The sequence below is a fragment of the Mus musculus genome, chromosome 19 (assembly GCF_000001635.26).
Source record: "Mus musculus strain C57BL/6J chromosome 19, GRCm38.p6 C57BL/6J".
In the NCBI taxonomy this organism is placed as follows: Eukaryota; Metazoa; Chordata; class Mammalia; order Rodentia; family Muridae; genus Mus; species Mus musculus.
The window spans coordinates 13,341,483-13,366,516 of NC_000085.6; the positions used below are offsets into that span (position 1 = coordinate 13,341,483).

Here is a 25,034-nt window from a genome sequence, read left to right on the forward strand (position 1 = left end):
AGAAAAAATTGGAGCAGAGACTGAAGGAAAGGCCATTCAGAGACACTACTGTTAAGTTGCATAATTATTTATCAAATTTTACAGATTTAGAGGCATGTGACCCTATATATAGCTAGCCCAGGAAAGTCACAGCAATGTGTAGGATATTGTAGAGAATCTTTTTAATCAAGTTATTCCAGTCGCTATATATATATATTTTTTATCCTTCTCAATTTCTAGTTTGTTAACATACTATTCATTCCTTTCTCATTACTGCAGAACATTGCCTATTTGTTAGATGACATCATTGAACAACTTGACAGAAGTGACACACTTTCTCCTGCTGGGACTCACTGATGATCCAGGCCTGCAACTTCCCCTTTTCATCATTTTTCTTCTCATCTACATCATTACCCTGGTAGGGAACCTGGGGATGATCCTGTTGATTCTCTTGGACTCTCGGCTCCATATCCCCATGTACTTTTTCCTTGCTAACTTGTCCCTGGTGGATGTTATTTACTCTTCAGCGGTCACACCAAAAGTCATGGCTGGTCTCATAATAGGAGATAATCTCATTTCTTACAATGAGTGTGCAGCTCAGATGTTCTTTTTTGCAGCCTTTGCTACTGTTGAAAATTATCTGTTGACTTCAATGGCCTGTGATCGCTATGCAGCAGTGTGTAAACCCCTATACTATGCTACCACCATGACTCCAAGTGTATGTATGTGTTTCATCATGGGCTGCTATGCTCTTGGGTTCTTAAATGCCTCAGTTTATCTTGGAAATACATTCAGTCTTTCTTTCTGTAAATCTAATGTGGTTCATCATTTTTTCTGTGATATGCCAGCAATCATGGCTCTCTCTTGCTCTGATAGACATGTTAATGAACTGGTACTTATTTATCAAGCCAGTTTTATTATCTTCTTTGCTCTCATAATAATATTAATATCATATATTATAATTTTTATCACAATCTTAAAGATGCACTCAGAAGCAGGAGTTCAGAAGGCTCTTTCCACTTGTGCTTCCCACTTTACTGCTGTTTTTATTTTCTATGGAACAACAATCTTCATGTATTTGCAGCCAAGCTCTAGACATGCAATGGACACGGACAAAATTGTGTCTGTCTTCTACACCATGGTCATTCCCATGCTGAACCCTTTAGTTTACAGCCTGAGAAATAAAGAAGTAAAGAGTGCATTCATGAAAGTAGTTTTGAAAGAAAAATAATCATTAGGATAATAACTTTGAATATTTGTAATGAAATATTAAAATTCTTATGACTTGTGCATATAGATTATATTTAAGCTTATAAGTTCATGATCTGAGTGCTTTTTTTGCCTATGAATATCATTTTGGCCTGGACATGAAGGAACAGTGTATTTATACACATAATATGGGAATTAGATAATTGTGAGTTCTTGTGTTTTGTTTGTCAATAATGTTTTTACCATTATCGATACACTAAATTATTTTCTTTTTACTTTTTCTTTCTAGCATATTGTGATAGTTAATAATTATTGTCATTTTGACTGACTGGGACTTTTTGTCCACATTGAAATGTACCTCTGGATATGTCCATTTTGGTGCATGTATATTTGCTCTGTTTTTATTTTATTAAAAACTAGCTTATTTTTCCTTTATATTCAGGTATTAGTATGGGCTGTGTATTTGGAGAATTTACCATTGAAATTGTCTATCCCTGAAATTATGTTTATTTGCATGTTTTTCATTGCAAGCTTCTCAATTTTTACATTTGTTTCTCTTTTCTGATATTAGTTTTCTCTATGTACATATGCTCAGTTACTTATATTGCTTTCTTTTATCTAATATGCTGTATGAATTCTGTGTAGTATATTCTACTATAAATCAATCTGTTGTTCTGACCTCTACTCAGAATTAAAATGTTCATATTAGATAAATGGTCTCAGAAAATAAATCTAAATGAAGAATTTATTGCCTCAAAAACCCTAAGAGGACACATATGAGTCATGAAACTTTTGTTTTATAAGAAAGGCTCAATAAATAATTTATCCTTTGTCTTAGATGAACTATGTCCATATGCCCCATACAATTGTGCTTCTAGTAAATACATTTATATTGAAGACTACTTTATTTATCTTGAATTGACTTTCTACATCTGGTCATTATATGTCTTACTTGTAATTCTACTGAGGTTTCTATATTTTGGTCACTAAGTATATTTAGCATAATATCTTGATGTAGTGGGACTGTGTATAATTTTAAATGTGGAAAATATTAAGTTCCCTAAGATATAATCGCTCAAGTAGAAAAGCTGATACTGTAGTTAAACAGGACACTATGGAAGCATTACCAGGAAAATCAAAATAATTTCACTTAGTATTTATTGACAAGGATGGCAAAAATGCTATCAATATATCTGCAAACCCAATACCTGAATATTTGTTGATAGCTAGAGCAATGCAACCATAAGTCAGAGAGTCGCTATAATTTGAGTCAACACTTGATTAAGTAAACTTAATAATTCTTTTTTTAAATTCCAAGAGCCATTGTTTTTCATACACAGTAAAATCACATACCTATTCTCTTAAGATCTCAATAGGGGCAACAACTTATGCAAACTCCTATCCCTACTGCATTGCCTTTGGCTTAATTTTTTTCCAAATAAAGAACTTCTTACAAATCTTTAGCACAATTTTCCAATGGCTCTTTAAGGGACATGTGAACAGATTTATTTTTGCCATCTGTTAAGTGTAACCTTTCCAAACATGTATTTTGGAACTTAGGAAATAAGCATTGGTTGGGGACTGACTGGGTTCCCCAGGATGCAAGCCTAGGACATGTTTTCCTTTATCTCCTGACCTCTATGAAAGCTTATAATTAACTGGTGAAACACAATGAAAATTTTACTCTAAATTAGTCTCAACTGAAAGAAACTACCAATTGCTTCTCCAAATTCTACATATCTCTTTAATGTATTTAACAATTACAGTTTTTTTTTAAATATTTAATCTTTTTTTAACACTCCAAATTTTATCCACCTCCCAGTCCCTCTCCAACTGTTCCACATCCCATATCTCCATGAGGATGTCCCCATCCCCACTCCCCACCCCACCAGACCTCCTGATTACCTGGGACCTCCTGTCTCTTGTGGGTTAGGTACATCTCCTCTGACTGAACCCAGACCTATAAGTCCTTCGCTGTATATGTGTCCTCATATCAGCTGGTGTATGCTGCTTTTTTGGTGGTCCAGTGTCTGAGAGATCTCAGGGTCCAGGTTAATTGAGGCTCCTGGTCCTCCTCCATGGGTGCCCTCCTTCTTTATCTTGTTGTAGCTTTAACCAAACAAGTGAAAGATCTATATGACAGAACCTCTGGTCCTTCAAGAAAGACATAGAAGATGTCAAAAGTGGAAAAATCTCCTATGCTCCCTGGTATGCATAGTAAAAATTGCTATCCTACCAATAACAATCTACATATTCAATGTAATCCCCATCAAAATTCCAACAGAATTCTTCAAAGACATTGAAAGAGAAATTCTTAATTTCATATAGAAAAGCAAAGAATTGTGAAAATAATTCTTAACAATAAAAGAACTTCCGGAGGAATCACCATCCCTGACCTCAAGCTATATACTACCGAGCAATAGTGATAAAAAACTACATGTATTGGTACAGAGATAGACAGGTTGATGAATGCAAGAGAATAGAATTGAAGACCCAGAAATAAAACCACACATGTATTGACACTTGACCTTTGACAAAAAGCCAAACTACTTATATCATTTAAACTCTACCCTATTCTGCTCCATCTCTGCTTGTGCCATCCTACTCCATCTTAGATTCATAACCTTTCACTTTTTAATTAGTTTTGTTACAGAAACACAAGAACACACAAATTCACACACATAGAAAAGCACACATGAGCACACCCATGACAGGTTATTGCCACACTTTTTACATACCACCATAACCCACATATGCACATGAATATAAAATGTTTTAAATAAAAATAAATCTGTTAATGTTCAGATTACTTTTGACCTTTTACTTACTAAGTCTAATGAAAGCAATGCTAATGGGGAAATAGTCTATTCTCATACAATGTAGAAGATAAACCTATCGTTTTTCTGTGGATCATTGCACAGTCTTGAGATGAGGAGCCCTACAGTAGTACGTTGAAGGAGTATTGCTGTTTGATATCTGAAAGTGCTTAGCTTTGTGGTCTTCATTTATGTAATGAAAGACTGTTTTGTTTGGGTCTTAAAAAGGTTGATTCATAAACATGTCATGTGTTCTAGATTTGTCCTCTTAACTAGAGTTTGTAGTCCTTGATTTGAATGTTTTTCTATGCAGAAGCATCCACCCAAAATTTTTATTTATATATCATTACTTTTCAACTCTAGTATTTCTGAGTTTGATTTTTATTTCTTCTTTGATATAAGATAATTTTTAAAATTATGTTTCTCATTTAGAGTGTTTGGATGTTCTTAGCTTTGTTGTTTTTTGGTTGTGTGTTTCACAACTGAGTCCTACTGAGTTTCATTACGGTCAAAGGGTATGCCCTGTGTCAATGCTCTTCACTGGAAGCACGATGTAAAAATTTTAATTTACTGAGTTGTTTTTGTTTTTCTTCAATTCCTTTCAGAAACTCCCCACCTTCCTCTAAAAACAACTTTATTTTCTTTCTTTTTCTGGACTTCTTTCTCTCTTCAAAAGAAAACACACACACACACACACACACACACACTCACCGTGAAACCCACAAAAACTAAAATAAAAAAAAAAAGAAAAGTCCTTAAAAATCTCATCTACATTGAGTTCACTTTATGTTGGTCAATTACTCTTGGGCCTGGGTCCTGCCCTGGAATGGGGTTTATATACCTAGTGAGAGTCCACTGTACTAAATTGATTTTCTCCTTGCAAGCAGCTTCTTACTTAGGAGTTGAACTGCTTCGCACATTTCCCTATTCCATGTTGGGACCCTGTCTGTCATGATTATGGGCACAATGTCATTAGGAGTCATTTTATTGCTATGTCTATTTAGCAAAATAATGATATTAAGTTTTCTCCTAGGATTATATATTATGTTGTCTTAGGTTCTTGGCTGATTTTGAAGTATTTATTTATTTATTTATTTAATATTCTTTTGTGACTTCATGATATTTGCTATGTTTTACACATTCACTTATGTCAACATATAACCTTTTAATTGTAAATATAAAATATTTTAGTAAAATAGCAATGAAGTTACAACATACTTAAAAATACAAATATGTAAATTAAAAATATAGTTAGATTTACTGAAAGGGTGCTGAAATAACCATGCTTTTGTTAACTGAAGTATTTATTAATTTTTATTCAATTGTAAATGGTTATCCTAGTGCCTTCAGAATGTCATTTGTAAGCACTATGACTGCATATAGATGGATGCCTATAATTCTTCTGTCTGTCAATCAGCATCTGTGTATAAAATGCAACTACTTGCTTTTTTATTGAATTATTTTATTTATTTACATTCAAAAAGTTGCCTCACTTCCTAGTACCCCTTCCCTAAATTCTTTACCCTACCCCTGCCTCTGAGAGGGTGCTCACCCACCCACCCACCACACCCACCTTATCCCCACCTATATCCTTCTTCCCTAGGGCATCAAGTTTCCACAGAAATGAGTGCATCCTCCCCCACTGAGGTCCTACAAGGCAATCCTCTGCAACACATGTGCCCAGGGCTTCAAACCAGCCAATATATGCTCCTTGGTTTTCAGGTTAGTTTCTGGGAGCTCTGAGGTGTCCAGCTTAATTGCTCTTCCTATGGGGTTGCAATCACCATCAGCTCCTTTAGTCTGTGCTCTAACTCTTCCATATGGATTCCTGACCTCAGTCCAATGGTTGGTTGTAAGTATCTTCATATGTCTCAGTCATTAGCTGGTAGACCCTCTCAGAGGACAGTCATGTTAGAGTCCTGTCTACAAGTACATTATGGCTTCTGTAATAGTGTAGTAGTAGAAAGCGCCTCAATCTCATAATCTGAAGGATTTAGAAGTACTTAAATAGAGCAAAATCTTCCAAATCTCAGAGGTTGTTGTTATTGCCCAAATCGTGAAGGTAAATTAATACAGTAGCTGTCATTTGAGTAAAGCTCTATTGTGGGAAATTTAGTAGTATATATAGAAAGATTTTACTGTTTATAGAAAGCATTCTACAAAAGATAAGAATATTTCTCTAAAATGAAGGTGGTTAATGTCTCCATCTCCATAAAAGAAGCTTCTGCATAGTTCCATTCCAACTTTCAGGGATCTGCTTCAGAATCAATGCTGTAACTTTTCTGGTAGACATATACTGGGAATTCCATTTACATTTTAATGCAACCACACATGACACTGACTATTTCAGCAATCTTTGCATTTTTTCTAAAGAGTGTGTGAATTTCAGGAGAAACTTCGAATCTTTGAGGTCACTTACTCATGCCTCATGCTAATAATTCAAACCTGTAAGAGCATATTTTGATTTTAACCTTGGTCCGCAGCATTATGAGGAAACAGCAATTTCATTATATAAAGTGTTTTAGAATTATATACAAGTAGACCTGACTTCCCTCCTTAATGGTATGTAACCTGTAAGATGAAGTACTATTTTCTCCTCCAGATCCTTTAATTAATGATCTTCATTAGCACTTGATGGAAATAAAATTGGATAGAATAGATATTGGTACCAGGTTCATAGAGCATTACTGTGGTGGCCATAACCATTTTTTTTGGGGGGGGGGGAGACTGTATGCTCCTTGGTTTTCAGGTTAGTTTCTGGGAGCTCTGAGGTGTCCAGCTTAATTGCTCTTCCTATGGGGTTGCAATCACCATCAGCTCATTCAGTCTGTACACTAACTCTTCCATGTGGATTCCTGACCTCAGTTCAATGGTTGGCTGTAAGTATCTGCATATGTCTCAGTCATTAGCTGGTAGACCCTCTCAGACATCAGTCATGCTAGGCTCCTGTCTACAAGTACATCATGGCTTCAGTAATAGTGTAGTAGTAGGATTTTAAAATTTGGGGTAGGAAAAAAAGTTGAATGCTTTTGACTTGATGACTGTTCTATTAGTGCTTGGAGTATAAGTGCTTGAGAGAAGGCCATACCAGGCTGGAACTCAAATAGATGATTTTTAGGCTGGGACTAGGTAGGTAATTTTCACTATCCTTTCTGTCTTCCATTACAGTATCTCCAATGTGAGTCTGCCCAAATAGGATCCTGTTTATGGGAAAATCCTTCAATTCCTCTGCTTTTGGGGGACTTGGCCATTTGGTGCAGACCCAGATGAACTTTCTCCCAGGCCCTTTCAGCCTTCTTGGCTATATTCCTTTGTGTTAGCTGCATATCTCCCCAAAACTCTTTCAGAGACCCACAGTGACCACAATGGACTAGGGATCTGGTAGATGATTTTTAACTACCCTTCTTATCCATCATTACACTCTAAATTCTGAGGCATTCTGCTGGCAAGAATTCATTATACCACCCCAACAGATTCATTAGAGCCTCAATATTTTGCCCTACATCCAGGCCGTACATCCAGGGTCCCACTAGTACTTTTATTTCTGTCTATTTTGGCTTCATTTTTTAAAAAATCAAGTGTCCAAAAATGTGTGATTTTATTTCTGGGCCTTTGATTAGATTCCATCCATCAACCTGTCTTTTTCTATACCAATACCATGCAAATTTATGCAATACAGCTATAGATCAGGAATGCTGATACCCCCTAAAGTTCTATTATTGTACAGGATTGTTTTAGATTTCCTGGGTTTTCGTTTTTCCATATGAAGTAGAAAATTGTTCTATCATGGTCTGTAAAGACGTTTGTTTGGGATTTTCATGGGAATTGTATTGAATTTGTAAATTTATTTTTGTAAGGTGTCCATCAACACTTGCATAACTCATTGCACATGGAGAAGTGAAGCTGGTGTATCTTTGTAACGTTTCTACAGTAAAACACACTCGGACAACCAGGTCTTTCTATGGCAAAGCTTTTTATTGTTTACTTTTCAGGAAGACCTCGAACCCGGAAAATGGAGCTGCTTAAATACCCCTCTGTGTGATGTGTCAGCTCTTGATTAGCTGTTTACTTATCACCCCACTGCTACACTCCGAGATGGGCAGTGACTTGGCACGAATTTACTCTAGCACCTGCGCACATTGCTTGTTTACTAGTTAGGCACTGTGAAAGCCAGAGCCATCTTGTAATGGTGATTGTTTATGGCTCTCTACATCTCCCCCTTTTTATTTTATTAAAACGCAAGCCACTCTTTAATGGATGAAGATAGAGGTCTAATCTCTAGTGTGTAGAAATAGGGGCCATGTCAGGATTGGCTCTTAGGCTCACAGGTTTTTACCCAGAGCAACCCTGACCTGTTCCCATGCAGTTTTTTTTTTTTTTTTTAGGGGAGGGACACTTGGACACTCAAATCTCATGTAAATCGACTTGTCTTCTAGGAGTGCCCAAACCCCTGAGTGACTCTTATGTGGTGCTTAGCCCAACAATCTATAAGAGTTAAAGACCTACTCACTCGTTCCTGTGCAATGAGTCTAGCCTCTAGGGGTGTAAGAGCTGAGTATGGCCTAGGGCAAGCTTTAATTGTTGAGTCTCTCTCATTTTCCGCAGAGCCAAGGAGCACAAGAGCAGAGAACTCAGATGTCAATTAAGTCTTAAGCATGGATAGCCAAATTTCAGGGGAGGCCCCTTGTTCAATGGCTGCAAGTGCTTGAGCAATAACAACCTTGTCACAATTTTGTTGGGTTCTGAGCTTACAAACCAACCAGAGCATAAACAGAAGCCCACAGCAGATGGCAGCAGCAAATAAAACTACCCCCACCCATTCCTTAAAATAAGAAAATGCAGATGAAATCCAGGAGGAGAGACCCTCTGTCAATGACAGCTCTACTCTTGTCGAGTTGATCTTTAGAACGGCCACTCTCAGGGCCTCAAGGGTCTCATCGAATCTTTCAGACCAATTTCTTGTAAGATACAAAGAAAGCTGCCTAGACAGATTAGCTGTACGAGTAAATTTTTCATATTGAACACTGGCAATGTACAGAGTGCCTATTTTTTTTTTTTTACAGCCCAACTGGGCCAACTGGCATAGAACACTTATTTGTTCTTCAGCCAGATCAAGGCGCTAATTTAAAATCATCAGCTCTCCTTTCAACTGGGCACTAACACCTCTCTCATTACTTACAATCTTTTGGTAATATGGCCAAATATTTTCTTTTTCTGTAGCATCTCTTTTATCATTCATTACAGCAAAATCTAATGGAGGTGACAAAACAAAACCCTATGTTATTTCTTTCTGAGAAAAAAAGTTTTTGATTGACAAGGTGAAAAAACTATAGGAAATGTAAGGTCCAGATGACACCAAAGCATGCTGTATATAGCAGTAGTATTGCCAACAGGCCATTGTGATCTTTAGGGAATAGTCTCATTTCCCTTTATTATAATTGTGGTGATGTTTATAGGTGAAGTTACATTTTTTTTAACATCACTTGAGCCTGACTGTGCTCCTTGAGCAACTTGCGTTAAAGCATTAAATAACACTCCAGAGCTCACTTTATTTTGGCTAATGAAATCTGCCCAATTAGAGATAATCTTCTTCTTTTTTTTTTTTAATATTTAGTTGTCAAAAACAAAGGCAAGGTAGAAGAATTGGAATGTACCGGTAAAGGTACTGGCCATGATCTTACTACGGCCCACAAAGGTATACTTATCCTGGTCTCAATCATCAGGAGTAAGAATAACAGGATCATCTTGGGATTTATCTCGATCTTTCACGGTCCTTGTCAGTTGTGTCGGGACCCAAAGTGGATTTTCTTTACCCTGTGGAAAAAACACAAATAGCTGCCCGGGATCTGATTAAGATAGGATCCGGGCCATACCATTTATTATCAAGGACATTTTTCCACTTGACCATTTCATTGGGCAGTTGAGGCCATTGTCCGTGCCTTTCAGCTGGTGATCTCCCAGCATTATCCAGTTTTAAGAAATTAAGAGTAAATATTATAAGGAATAGAGCCATCTTTGGCATCATAGCCTCTATCCCCTCTTTTTGTTTTTGTTTTTTTAAAGAAGTTTTAATTTTCTTAGTTACCCAATGACCGGTTTGAGATAGAGGCCTTTATATACATTTTGTGTTCTCTCTAGGACATAGCCTGTGGGAGTCGGCTGTCTTGATGCCAGGTGTAGGTCATGAATATTTTTGACTAACAAGAACAGAACATTTATTTTTAGGGTAGCTTTTCAGCCCAGTTATATATACTATTTAGATTTATAAAATAAACAGCTAGGACTTATCTGTTTAGTCTTTTTTGCCAGTGGCTAACTTTAGCTTAAGAATTTTTCTCTTGAATAGGAGCCAGGTAATGATGTATGTGCTCTAATATGTTGAATATAAAAAGGGTGTTCACGCGTCAAAATACAATCTGGTATTTTCATCAAAATTTTAGATACTGAAATATTAGTTTTAATATAACATGAACAGTGACGAATTACCTTTCAATTGTTTTTCTTGAAGAGAGATTGTAACTAGAATGCTTGAAAAGTCATTATAGTCATTTGTGTATGATTTATTTATTTATTAATCAGAAATTAGAGAAAAATCTTTAAGTTGTCTCTGCAAATAACTATCTTCTAAAACCCAAATAAATATAAGAATCCTGAGTTTGTATCTTTTTAGGAGCTATCTGTAATCTTTATTAGTTAAAGCTTTATGTAAACCTCTATAACACAAAAGCAAATCTTGGGGGTCTTTTCCAGGCAACTCAGGACAAGTTTTTAACTGCCCAAAAACAATTATCTTAAAGAAACAGTGTTTTTTCTTATAAGTTGCATAAGCAAATATAAGCTATGAGATATAATATTGACTATTAATATATAACTTAAAGTTTGGTTGTTCAACATTTTTTTTCCATTTTTTATTAGGTATTTAGCTCATTTACATTTCCAATGCTATACCAAAAGTGCCCCATAACCCCCCCCACTCCCCTACCCACCCACTCCCCCTTTTTGGCCCTGGTGTTCCCCTGTACTGGGGCATATAAAGTTTGCAAGTCCAATGGGCCTCTCTTTCCAGTGATGGCTGACTAGGCCATCTTTTGATACATATGCAGCTAGAGACAAGAGCTCCGGGGTACTGCTTAGTTCATATTGTTGTTCCACCTATAGGGTAGCAGTTCCCTTTAGTTCCTTGGGTCCTTTCTCTAGTTCCTCCATTGGGGGCCCTGTGGTCCATTCAATAGCTGACTGTGAGCATCCACTTCTGTGTTTGCTAGGCCCTGGCATAGTCTCACAAGAGACAGCTATATCTGGGTCCTTTCAGCAAAATCTTGCTAGTGTATAAAATGGTGTCAGCGTTTGGAAGCTGATCATGGGATGGATCTCTGGATATGGCAATCACTAGATGGTCCATCCTTTCATCACACTTCCAGATTTTGTCTCTGTAACTCCTTCCATGGGTGGTTTGTTTCCTATTCTAAGAAGGGGCAAAGTGTCTACACTTTGGTCTTCGTTCTCTTGAGTTTAATGTTTTTTGCAAATTATATCTTATATCTTGGGTATCGTAAGTTTCTGGGCTAATATCCACTTATCAGTGAGTACATATTGTGAGAGTACTCAGGATGATGCCCTCCAGGTCCATCCATTTGGCTAGGAATTTTATAAATTCATTCTTTTTAATAGATGAGTAGTACTCCATTGTGTAAATGTACCACATTTTCTGTATCCATTCCTCTGTTGAGGGGCATCTGGGTTCTTTCCAGCTTCTGGCTATTATAAATAAGGCTGCTATGAACATAGTGGAGCATGTGTCCTTCTTATCGTATGGGGCATCTTCTGGATATATGCCCAGAAGAGGTATTGCTGGATCTTCCGGTAGTACTATGTCCAATTTTCTGAGGAACTGCCAGACTCATTTCCAGAGTGGTTGTACAAGCTTGCAATCCCACCAACAATGGAGGAGTATTCCCCTTTCTCCACATCCTCGCCAGCATCTGCTGTCACCTGAATTTTTCATCTTAGCCATTCTGACTGGTGTGAGGTGGAATCTCAGGGATGTTTTGATTTGCATTTCCATGATGATTAAAGATGTTGAACATTTTTTCAGGTGCTTCTCCGCCATTCGGTATTCCTCGGGTGAGAAATCTTTGTTCAGTTCTGAGCCCCATTTTTAATGGGGTTATTTGATTTTATGGAGTCTACCTTCTTGAGTTCTTTATATATATTGGATATTAGTCCCCTGTCTGATTTGGGATAGGTAAAGATCCTTTCCCAATCTGTTGGTGGTCTTTTTGTCTTATTGACGGTGTCTTTTGCCTTGCAGAAGCTTTGCAATTTTATGAGGTCCCATTTATCGATTCTCGATCTTACTGCACAAGCCATTGCTGTTCTATTCAGGAATTTTTCCCCTGTACCCATATCTTCGAGGCTTTTCCCTACTTTCTCCTCTATAAGTTTCAGTGTCTCTGGTTTTATGTGGAGATCCTTAATCCACTTAGATTTGACCTTAATACAAGGAGCTAGAACTGGATCAATTCGAAATCTTCTACATGATAACAGCCAGTTGTGCCAGCACCATTTGTTGAAAATGCTGTCTTTTTCCACTTGATGGTCTTAGCTCCCGTGTCAAAGATCAAGTGACCATAGGTGTGTGGGTTCATCTCTGGGTCTTCAATTCTGTTCCATTGGTCTACTTGTATGTCATTATACGAGTACCATGCAGTTTTTTTTTAATCACAATTGCTCTGTAGTACATGTTTAGGTCAGGCATGGTGATTCCACCAGAGTTTCTTTTATCCTTGAGAAGAGTTTTTGCTATCCTAGGTTTTTTGTTATTCCAGATGAATCTGCTGATTGCCCTTTCTAATTCGTTGAAGAATTGAGTTGGAATTTTGATGGGGATTGCATTGAATCTGTAGATTGCTTTTGGCAAGATAGCCATTTTTACTATATTGATCCTGCCAATCCATGAGCATGGGAGATCTTTCCATCTTCTGAGATCTTCTTTAATTTCTTTCTTCAGAGACTTGAAGTTTTTGTCATAGAGATCTTTCACTTCCGTAGTTAGAGTCACGCCTAGGTATTTTATATTATTTGTGGCTATTGAGAAGGGTGTTGTTTCCCTAATTTCTTTCTCAGCCTGCTTGTCCTTTGTGTAGAGAAAGGGCATTGACTTGTTTGAGTTAATTTTATATCCAGGTACTTCACCGAAGCTGTTTATCAGGTTTAGGTGTTCTCTGGTGGAATTTTTAGGGTCACTTATATATACTATCATATCATCTGCAAAAAGTGATAATTTGACTTCTTCCTTTCCAATTTGTATCCCCTTGATCTCCTTTTGTTGTCTAATTGCTCTGGCTAGGACTTCAAGTACAATGTTGAATAGGTAGGGAGAGAGTGGACAGCCTTGTCAGGTCCCTGATTTTAGTGGGATTGCTTCAAGCTTCTCACCATTTACTTTGATGCTGGCTACTGGTTTGCTGTAGATTGCTTTTATCATGTTTAGGTACGGGCCTTGAATTCCTAATCTTTCCAAGACTTTTATCATGAATGGGTGTTGGATATTGTCAAATGCTTTCTCAGCATCTAACGAGATGATCATGTGGTTTTTGTCTTTGAGTTTGTTTATATAATGGATTACATTGATGGATTTCCGTATATTGAACCATCCCTGCATCCCTGGGATGAAACCTACTTGGTCAGGATGGATGATTGTTTTGATGTGTTCTTGGATTCGGTTAGCAAGAAATTTATTGAGCATTTTTGCATCAATATTCATAAGGGATATTGGTCTGAAGTTCTCTATCTTTGTGGGGTCTTTTTGTGGTTTAGGTATCAGAGTAATTGTGGCTTCATAGAATGAGTTGGGTAGAGTACCTTCTGTATCTAGTTTGTGGAATAGTTTGTGAAGAACTGGGATTAGTCTTCTTTGAAGGTCTGATAGAACTCTGCACCAAACCCATCTGGTCCTGGGCTTTTTTTGGTTGGGAGACTATTAATGACTGCTTCTATTTCTTTGGGGGATATTGGGCTGTTTAGATCATTAACCTGATCTTGATTCAACTTTGGTACCTGGTATCTGTCTAGAAACTTCTCCATTTCATCCAGGTTCTCCAGTTTTGTTGAGTATAGCCTTTTGTAGAAGGATCTGATGGTGTTTTGGATTTCTTCAGGATCTGTTGTTATGTCTCCCTTTTCATTTCTGATTTTGTTAATTAGAATGCTTTCCCTGTGCCCTCTAGTGAGTCTGGCTAATGGTTTGTCTATCTTGTTGATTTTCTCAAAGAACCAGCTCCTCAATTGGTTGATTCTCTGAATAGTTCTTGTTTCCACTTGGTTGATTTCACCCCTGCGTTTGATTATTTCCTGCCATCTACTCCTCTTTGGTGAATTTGCTTCCTTTTCTTCCAGAGCTTTTAGGTGTGTTGTCAAGCTGCTAATGTATGCTCTCTCTAGTTTCTTTTTGGAGGCACTCAGAGCTATGAGTTTTCCTCTTAGAAATGCTTTCATTGTGTCCCATAAGTTTGGGTATAAAGTGGCTTCATTTTCATTGAACTCTACGAAGTCCTTAATTTCTTTTTTTATTCCTTCCTTGACCAAGATATCATTGAGAAGAGTGTTGTTCAGTTTCCACGTGAATGTTGGCTTTCTGTTATTTATTTTGTTATTGAAGATCAACCTTAGTGCATGGTGATCTGATAGGATACATGGGACAATTTCAATATTTTTGAATCTGTTGAGGCCTGTTTTGTGACCTATTATGTGGGCAATTTTGGAGAAGGTACCATGAGGTGCTGAGAAGAAGGTATATCCTTTTGTTTTAGGATAAAATGTTCTGGAGATATCTGTCAGATCCATTTGTTTCATCACTTCTGTTAGTTTCAGTGTGTCCCTGTTTAGTTTCTGTTTCCATGATCTGTCCATTGGTGAAAGTGGTGTGTTGAAGACTCCCAGTATTATGGTGTGAGGTACAATGTGTGCTGTGAGGTTTACTAAACTTTCTTTAATGAATGTGGCTGCCCTTGTATTTGGAGCATAGATATTCAGAATTGAGAGTTCCTCTTGGAGGATTTTACCTTTGATGAGAATGAAGTGCCCCTCCTTGTCTTTTTTGAAGACTTTGGGTTGGAAGTCAATCTTATCAGATATTAGAATGGCTACTCCAGCTTGTTTCTTCATACCATTTGCTTGGAAAATTGTTTTCCAGCCTTTCATTCTGAGGTAGTGTCTATCTTTTTCTCTGAGATGAGTTTCCTGTAAGCAGCAAAATGTTGGGTCTTGTTTGTGTAGCCAGTTTGTTAGTCTATGTCTTTTTATTGGGGAGTTGAGACCATTGGTATTAAGAGATATTAAGGAAAAGTAATTGTTGCTTCCTGTTATTTTTGTTGTTAAAGTTGGCATTTTGTTCTTGTGGCTTTCTTCTTTTAGGTTTGTTGAGGGATTACCTTCTTGTTTTTTCTAGGGCGTTGTTCCCGTTCTTGTATTGGTTTTTTTTTTTTTTTCTGTTATTATCCTTTAAAGGGCTGGATTCATGGAGAGATAATGTGTGAATTTGGTTTTGTCGTGGAATACTTTGGTTTCTCCATCTATGGTAATTGAGTGTTTAGCTGGGTATAGTAGCCTGGGCTGGAATTTGTGTTCTCTTAGTGTCTGTATAACATCTGTCCAGGCTCTTCTGGCTTTCATAGTCTCTGGTGAAAAATCTGGTGTAATTCTGATAGGCTTGCCTTTATATGTTACTTGACCTTTTTCCCTTACTGCTTTTAGTATTCTATCTTTATTTAGTGCATTTGTTGTTCGGATTATTATGTGTTGGGAGGAATTTCTTTTCTGGTCCAGTCTATTTGGAGTTCTGTATGCTTCTTGTATGTTCATAGGCATCTCTTTCTTTAGATTTGGGAAGTTTTCTTCAATAATTTTGTTGAAGATGTTTGCTGGTCATTTGAGTTGAAAATCTTCATTCTCATCCACTCCTATTATCCGTACGTTTGGTCTTCTTATTGCGTCCTGGACTTCCTGGATATTTTGAGTTAGGATCTTTTTGCATTTTCCATTATCTTTGATTGTTGTGCTGATGTTCTCTATGGAATCTTCTGCACCTGAGATTCTCTCTTCCATCTCTTGTATTCTGTTGCTGATGCTCAAATCTATGGTTCCAGATTTCTTTCCTAGGGTTTCTATCTCCAGATTTGCCTCACTTTGAATTTTCTTTATTGTGTCTACTTCCCTTTTTAGGTCTAGTATGGTTTTGTTCATTTCCATCACCTGCTTGTATGTTTTTTCCTCTTTTTCTGTAAGGACTTCTACCTGTTTGATTGTGTTTTCCTGTTTTTCTTTAAGGACTTGTAACTCTTTAGCAGTCTTCTCCTGTAATTCTTTAAGTGAGTTATTAAAGTCCTTCTTGATGTCCTCTACCATCATCATGAGATATGCTTTTAAATCTGGGTCTAGGTTTTCGGGTGTGTTAGGGTGCCCTGGAATGGGCGAAGTGGGAGTGCTGGGTTCTGATGATGGTGAGTGGTCTTGGTTCCTGTTAGTAAGATTCCTACATTTACCTTTCGCCATCTGGTAATCTCTGGAGTTAGTAGTTATAGTTGACTCTGTTTAGAGATTGTTCTTCTGGTGATTCTGTTACTGTCTCTCAGCAGACCTGGGAGACTGATTCTCTCCTCTGAGTTTCAGTGCTCAGAGCACTCTCTGCTGCCAAGCTCTCTTACAGGGAAGGTGTGCAGATATCTTGTGTTTGGACCTCCTCTTGGCCGAAGAAGAAGGCCCAAAACAGGACCTTTCTCAGAAGCTGTGTTGCTTTGGCAGGTCCCAGAAGCTTTCCGGTTCTCTGGCGCACCCTCTCACCTGTTCAGACTAATTTCCTAGGTTCTGCGGAGTCCCGGAACCAAGATGGCGACTGCTGCTGCTGAGGCTGAGGCCGCCTCCTGAGCCAGGGGGACACCTGTCCTCTGGTCCGGACGGTGCCCGGCTGTCTGTGTCCCGCAAATGGTGCTGCCTCAGCGGCTCTGTGCTTCTGCCTGTCCCAGAAGCTGTCTGGTTCTCTCTGTTCAACATTTTTAAACACCATCTTTAGAACACAATTTAATTATCTGTGCTGAAACAGGAGGAAACTTAAAAGAATAATCATGTGATTTAATTTACATATACTTTTTTTCATATAAAGGCTATTTTTTAAACACAGTAAATGGGATGTATGCATGCATGAATTTATAGAAGATATATAAGCATGCATGAAATAATTTTTTAACTATCTTAGGATAATGATTATCAATTTTATTTTATATGATGGTATGTAATAGATCAAACATCAATATTCTGCAATAACCAAATTAATGGCTGTTTGGAACAAGGAAAAGACACTTATACATGTAAGCAAACTCTGTACAGTATAACTTTATGTAGAGTGGCCAAGTCAAATTGTAATGTATTGATAAATTTTACTGCCTAATTGACCTTTTATAAACTTTGAATTTAAATTTTATTCAGAACAACATCTGGCTAGGTCTGTAACAAGGCTCTAAGAAGTGCCACACAAGCTGAGCTGAGGCTGCTCCCTTCTGAGCTCTGCCTCAACCTAAATGTAAACTTTTTTCAATCTGAACACTTTGCCAGAGTCTTGGCTCAAAGATTATCCCTATATTGAAGTATCTTTAAAGACTTGTTTTCTTGTGTTTGTTTATATTGTTTAGAAAGACTTCAACCTTGAGTTTTTAATTTTAAGCTAACTTTCTGTTACAAGCGAAAGGCTGTCTGTCTCTTTAAGAGCTCCGTTTGTAATCAGCCCTCAGCAAGGCTTTTTTAGCTGTACTTGGCTCCCAGCCACAGTGTAGCTAACTTATTAGCTTGTGCTGTGTAAATTGAGACTGCTTTTTAAACAAGTTAAAGGATGGACAGCCAGCAGATAAAGTTTTAACCATTTATATTTTTCAACATGAAACACAGAACAATAATCATTTAAACAACAAAACAAAAACAAACATGAATTGACAGACAGATGGACAATTTGTTTTGGTGCACCACAAACAGACAATAGACAGACAAGGAATAGAACTTGGTGTCTCAAAGGGACACAGATATCTTAACCAGAGCTAAGAATATGTCCATAGGAGCCAGAGAGGAAACAGGACGTCTCCTATTTTCTTTTTGTTTTTAGGAGCACTTTGAAATAGCTTATTTTAATTTTTTCTCTTTTTTGCTAAAAGATCCCAAACAGGGGATAGCTGCTTTTTTAAAACTTATTTTCACTCTCTCATGTTTAGACTCTACTTTTTTATCTCTTTCTTCTGGGAATACTGTCAGAGAAGAGAGAGGAGGCACAGTGACCCTGAGAGCTATCTTTAAGCCTTTAATGAAGGCTGCCTTTTTAGTTAAAGTCCTCGAGAGGAGGGTAAATTGACTTAATTTTAATTTTTATCTTTTGTATCTTTATATTTTATATTATCTTTTGTATCTTTATATTTTAGGTTTTTTTCTTTTTCTCTTTTCTCCTTTTTTTTTTTTTAAACTCTCCCCAGGTATTTTTTTCTGACATTATTATTATTTTTTTTGGGGGGGGGGGAGAGCGGTTTAAGACCCGTGGAAAGGCCTGTATATTTGATTGGTGTACCATGTTTTTCTTTTGACTCTTAATCTCTCTCCCCGCTCTGTCTCTGATAGACTGTCTTGAATTTCGTCCAGAATTTTTTGCCCCGCCTCACCAGCTTTCACAACGGCATGGTCCCTGCTTTAAGTTTGTTGTTTTGTTGTTTCCTAACTAGAACTTCTTTCAGTTTCTCTCAAGAGGCGATAAAACAAACAAAAAGTCCTCTAAAGCTGGAGAAAGTTTAAGACCGCACATACCTTGCACAGCTGTAATGTCTTGTATTTCTGAACCCACCCCGTGAAACGGGGGGGGGGGGTGTCTCTTTTTAGCGCTTGGTGATAATATATTCCCGGGTTTCGACACCACTTTGTCTTTGTAACGTTTCTACAGTAAAACACACTTGGACAACCGGGTCTTTCTACAGCAAAGCTTTTTATTGTTTACTTTTCAGGAAGACCTCAAACCCGGAAAATGGAGCTGCTTAAATACCCCTCTGTGTGACATGTCAGCTCTTGATTAGCTGTTTACTTATCACCCCACTGCTACACTCCGAGATGGGCAGTGACTTGGCATGAATTTACTCTAGCACCTGCGCACATTGCTTGTTTACTAGTTAGGCACTGTGAAAGCCAGCACCATCTTTTAATGCTGATTGTTTACGGCTCTCTACACTGATGTCCAACCGGAGTTTATATCCTTACTGATTATTAATCATGGTACTGGTAGAAACTCTGCTTGCTACCAGAGGAAATAGGTAATCATTAATCCAGCTGGAAACTCTGCCCATATAGCAGTGACTTGATTACATGCTGTTGCAATAGTGTGAGACTCAATAGGCCATGGGCCTAGGGGAATACCTAGTACTATTGTCTGATTTATAATATAGAGTGAAGCAAAAAATCTATTAGAGTATTCCTATGATATTTTGTAAATAAGTGGATTCTGGCTATGTGGTGTTAGAAAATGAGTTATAATTAAGAAGGGACTAGCTTCAGTGATGTGCAACCTTTGGGGAGTATTTCTTAAGAGGTAGCACAGAAAAGATATAGTCCAGGCAGTGTCAAGACTGAATGCCTGTTGGTGGCTGGATTTTGGTAAGGTAGAAAAAATATAATATTAGTGTTATCACAATGTATAAATTTACATACATACAATATTCCTCAAACCTCTATCAATAAAGAAGCTATTATAGCCGATAAATAAAATCTGTAACGTTGCAAACTCAGCATGTAACATCAGTCATACTCCTATGTAACAATAATGGATTATCTGAAATGGAAATCAAGAAAATGAATTTACTCATAGTAACAAAAGTTTTTTATAATGAAATCTGAAAACTAACATACGTGAGAATAGTGGACTCAATGAACACATCTTGTTTGCACTGAATGAAATAAGTTTTGTTAAAAGCTCTGTTTGAACCAACCTATAGTCTTCAAACTTTCTCTCAAAATATCATTTACACTCTTCAAAGAAGAATACAAATTTATACTGTGCTTTCTTGATGAGATCATGTGATTAATTAGCCACTCCATTACTAGACATAATTCTAAGAAAATGAAATAAGTAAGCAAAAGATACATCTTAGACAAAGTTCACTGCAGTTCTCTGCATAATGGGTACGGGAAGCAAACCTCCAGATCATTCCTCAGTTGTTGATAGAATAAAGAAATGCAGAGTATGAACATCATGAAACACTATTCTTTCTTAAGCAAATGAACTTCCATTTGCAGCAACATAGATGATACTCAAGGTCGTTGTGATAGGGACAATGAGTAGACTGACAAGCAATTATTGATTGATCTCATTCATATGTGGCACCTGAAATGTGTATCTCACAGAAGTTGAGAATTGACTACTTGTGACAAGAGGGTAAAGACAATAGGATGGAGGATCAGAGATGTGTAGAATATCTTATGGTATAATGTATTAGGATATACATTGTAATGCTTTTACTGATACAGCGAAGAAGGCATTTTATTTTAAAGATATAATAGGTATTTTGGTCCCCACAGGCAAATTAATTGTCTCTTTTGTAGAATGGGTGGAAGTATGGGTTACATATTCTCTGGAGAGCAATCTCTTGAGACTTCCAACTCTCTGTAACTATTCCAGTTTTCTATGTATTACACAAAATTACAAAACATCATGCATTTTATAAGGAAAGCACAATTTTCCATTGCACATTCTTTTTTGTCTGAACAGTAATCATTGTGAGTACACAACGGCCTTTTCCTGACCTAATGGTTTTCTGCCAAGCTTCAATCATGGTGAGTGAAGATATCCAAGAAAAACATATGTAGTCTTCAATGATAACATCTTCATACAATATTTTATAGCCTTCTTTTATTTATTATTTGTAGAATTTTTTTAATTGGGAGATAAAAGTAATGTACTTTTTACAAATAATAAGGAGGTGGATAACTCTTCCAAGGATATAGAAGGAAAATGAGTTATATTTAAAACTTAACTAATGTTGATATTATTTTCAAGATTCTACCCTGCTTTACAGAGAGTTTTGATTTTCTTTCGAAGAAAGATCATCTAGTAGTATTTACTAAATATAATATAGCTGAATTTATGACTCCAAAACCGCTTTCTAAATTGGGTCTTCATTCTCTCATAGTTAAGTAGCATACTACTTTCAAGTTGCAAGACTATTCAAGTGAGAAATATACTTCATGCAGCAGTATTGTGGAATATTTTGCAATTGTTTGAAGATACAAAGAGATGATTTCAAAGGACTTATCAGAAGACAGAGGTAAGAACAGAGTATAAATGTTAAAATGTCTATCATAAATTCTTCAGCGATTCATTTTATAAATAATGCATCATAAAATATGAATACAAGTAAAATACATGATATTTTGATTGATTAATTAGTGACCATCTTGTGTACTATACATTTGAATTTCATTGAAGGTATGAGACACACAGAAAGACAGAGACAGTGAGAGAGAGAGAAACAGAGACAGAGTGAGGGAGAGGGAGAAGAAGGAGTAGGAGAGAAAGAGAAATGCTGAAACCCAGACTAGCTAATTATCATGAATGTATGTTATACTGCTTCTATAATTTTAAAACATTGAATAGTTGAAATTCAAATAAGGAAATATTAAATTTGGTTACTACATTAGAAATTTTCAAATCAATTTTTGAGAAGGTAGAATGTGTCAGCACTACTGGTATAACTACTACATTCTGCCAATAATGTGGGTCTTTTTCAAGTTTTTTCTATGATATTTGACTGTGATATGACAATAGCAAAGGAAAGATGGAGGATTAAGGATACTGAACTCTTTGTCCAAATGAAATGAGAATTTCCTGAAAGATAAAATTTCAAAATAAGTTGCTCAGATAAATTTCAGAAGTTATATGTTGTAGTAAGGAAACATAAATTCTGGAGTATGCAGTCACTGACACCAGGTTCTAAGATAAGAAAAAATGAGCATAGAAATATCAACATGGTGAATGGGCCTCTGCATTGCTAGTATTGACCTTGTTCAAAATGGGGTCCTGGTCTAGCGACATAACAGTCTTAGTCACCTGTAGTAAACACCCAAATGTCAATTTTCTATTATATACTAATTTATTCTATCAGTGCTAACTAAAAGTAAGTCTCATTTATAATCTTTGCATTTCAGATGGAAGTGTGATGTTGAGAGATTAATGTCAGATATCTGTTGCAAGGACTTGAATTCTCTGTTGCATATACCTGGAGATATATACATCAATTAGATTTGCCTCTGCTGGTTGAATTATTTTTATAACCTCTTATATACCTTGGTATTTAATCATGCATTGAAATATGATATCATTCAATAGTTAAACTCATCTTTAACCTCAGTTTATAATCATACATAGGCATGAATGCACAAATAATAATCATGAACTAGTGAAGAAAAAGTCACAAATCAAATAAAGATCATAAATTAATTCTTTGTGATCTTTGTCATTAAAAGAGGACTCATGCATTTTTTCAGGATTTTATTTGCTTGGTTATTCATCCATATGAAGGTAAAATTATTGTGAACAACATGTTGAAGAAATGAATCACTTAAATCTACTTTAGACCTATTAGGAATTATTCAGTCTGAGTTAAAGTTATGTATGATTACAGAAATTAGATTGCAATTAATAAGCATGCCACTAATAATAAATTACTTTCTTTCTTTTGTTAATTAATTTATAGGAATGTAAAAAGCATCATTAGTAAATGGGTATTGTGAAAGCACAATAAAAGTATCCATATAAAGTTTTTGACAGGTAAGCAAATGGAAATGTGAGGTTTAACTATAATTAGCAGAAATGAGCTGTCAAATAGGTTCATCTGCACTAAATATTTTCATCAAATTATTAAATTTTTATGTTTGTTTTCAAATTCAGAAAATGTTAAAGTTATAGTATGTGATCCGTATATGATGCTGTGCAAACACATTGTCCTTTCGAGATAAAATTTATAGCTACAATGACAGAATACATACTATCCTTATACCTTGTAATTATCATTTCATTTCTTTATCACATTGCACTTTTTTAATATTTTGTTACTGAAGAGATTATTCAACATGATGGAGAACCAGACAGAAGTGACAGAGTTTATCCTGCTGGGACTCACCGATGACCCAGAACTTCAAATTCCACTCTTCATCACATTTCTTGCTATTTATACAATCACCGTGGTGGGGAATCTGGGGATGATCCTGTTGATTCTCATGGACTCTCGGCTCCACACTCCCATGTACTTTTTTCTAGGTAACTTATCTCTGGTAGACTTTTGTTACTCTTCAGCAGTCACTCCAAAAGTCATGTCTGGTTTTCTTATAGGAGACAAAGTCATTTCCTACAATGACTGTGCTGCTCAGATGTTCATTTTTGCAGCATTTATTACTGTGGAGAATTACCTGTTGGCCTCAATGGCCTATGATCGCTATGCAGCAGTGTGTAAACCACTACATTATACCACCACCATGACTACAAGTGTGTGTACGTGGCTGATCATTGGCTCTTATGTCATTGGTTTCATGAATGCCTCCATCCACATAGGAGATACATTTCACCTTTATTTCTGTGAATCTAATGTTGTCCATCACTTTTTCTGTGATATTCCAGCAGTCATGGTTCTCTCTTGTTCTGACAGATATGCCAGTGAGCTGGTTCTTGTATACATAGTGAGCTTCCACATATTTTTTGCCTTTATAGTTATTTGGATATCCTATGTGTTCATTTTTGTCACCATCGTGAAGATGCAATCAGCTGCAGGACATCACAAGGCTATATCCACCTGTGCCTCCCACTTCACTGCAGTCTCCATTTTCTATGGAACTAGTATTTTTATGTATGTACAGCCAAGTTCCAATCACTCTATGGACACAGATAAAATTGCCTCGGTGTTCTACACCATGGTCATCCCCATGCTGAACCCTCTGGTCTACAGCTTGAGGAATAAGGAAGTGAAGAGTGCACTCAAAAAGATCATTTTACAGACAACATGATATTTATGACTATGACTTCTCACTTCAGAGACTCATGATAACTTGGATTCATTCTTTCCTGATAGTATCTAGTTATTCAGTTATGTTTAAATATACCTTTTGTACAAGTTCTAGGAAATATTGTTTTACAGTAACAAACAAAAAAAAGTTTTGTTCAGAAATACATATCTGAATTTCTAAAATAGGAGTTGCTTATATAGAATTTCAATCAGGATGTTGATGAATTCACTTATTTTTTTTTTCTGGCACTTTGCACTGAGACATTAATACAAAATTATATAAGTATACAAAGAAGCTTTTAGGGAAAAGATATGCATGTGGGTATTCTTTAGTGAAAGACACTCTGGATATTAGAAAATTTTCAGAGTTAAATGAAATACGGCTTCTCTGGATGTTATTATTATCTACTAATTTGACTGAAATCAGATTATTCCATGTAATTCATGAGACATTTGCTTATTTATGTTAAAAATAGGTTCTCAAAAATACCTTGTACTTGCCACAGAAGATTTATAACAACTTGCCCTCAGTGTTTGTGGCTAGTGTCTTGTCCATTTTGGATTTAGTGAATAGAACAAAAATCAGTGAAAGGGCTAGTTTTTCCTCAAAATGTCTCTGTGGCTGAATCTCTCTTTTCCCCTCAAGTCTCACATGCTCTCTCTGCTTTCTTTTTCCTTTTATCTTTCAATTCTTTGCACTCTCTGTTTTCTTCCCCTGACCCCCTTGTACTTTGACTATGGCATGTATTTTCTCTCACTCTTTGGCATGGGAACTTCTATCTGAACTTCAAGATTGTCATTAGCCAGTTCATTCCCACCTTCTTAGGATACTAAATTCAGATTGAATTAACTACTTGCCTTCTTTATTCCTTAGACTTGGGTCAATATATTAAGGGTTTTATATACACAACTACCCTAAAATTATACCAATAATATATTTATGCTTCATAAATATATCTGT

General features: G+C 36.5%; 2 protein-coding genes across 4 annotated transcripts; both read left to right on the forward strand.

The window, feature by feature from the left end:
- The first annotated feature begins 277 nt into the window (after nt 1-277).
- On the forward strand, nt 278-2,846 carry Olfr1466 (olfactory receptor 1466). 3 transcript variants are annotated; one of them, XM_030250947.1, is made up of 2 exons: nt 278-1,201; nt 2,817-2,846. In XM_030250947.1, the coding sequence occupies exons 1-2, from the start codon at nt 278-280 to the stop codon at nt 2,844-2,846; spliced, it is 954 nt and encodes a 317-aa protein (XP_030106807.1). The 3 variants fall into 3 exon arrangements, with proteins under 3 accessions (XP_030106807.1, XP_030106808.1, NP_666905.1); XM_030250948.1 differs by lacking the exon at nt 2,817-2,846 and adding an exon at nt 1,277-1,303 and having other exon boundaries at nt 278-1,189; NM_146694.1 differs by lacking the exon at nt 2,817-2,846 and having other exon boundaries at nt 278-1,210.
- Nucleotides 2,847-23,147: 20,301 nt separating this feature from the next.
- Olfr1467 (olfactory receptor 1467) lies at nt 23,148-24,074 on the forward strand. The gene has a single exon (NM_146691.1). The coding sequence runs from the start codon at nt 23,148-23,150 to the stop codon at nt 24,072-24,074; it is 927 nt and encodes a 308-aa protein (NP_666902.1).
- The last annotated feature ends 960 nt before the right edge of the window (nt 24,075-25,034 follow it).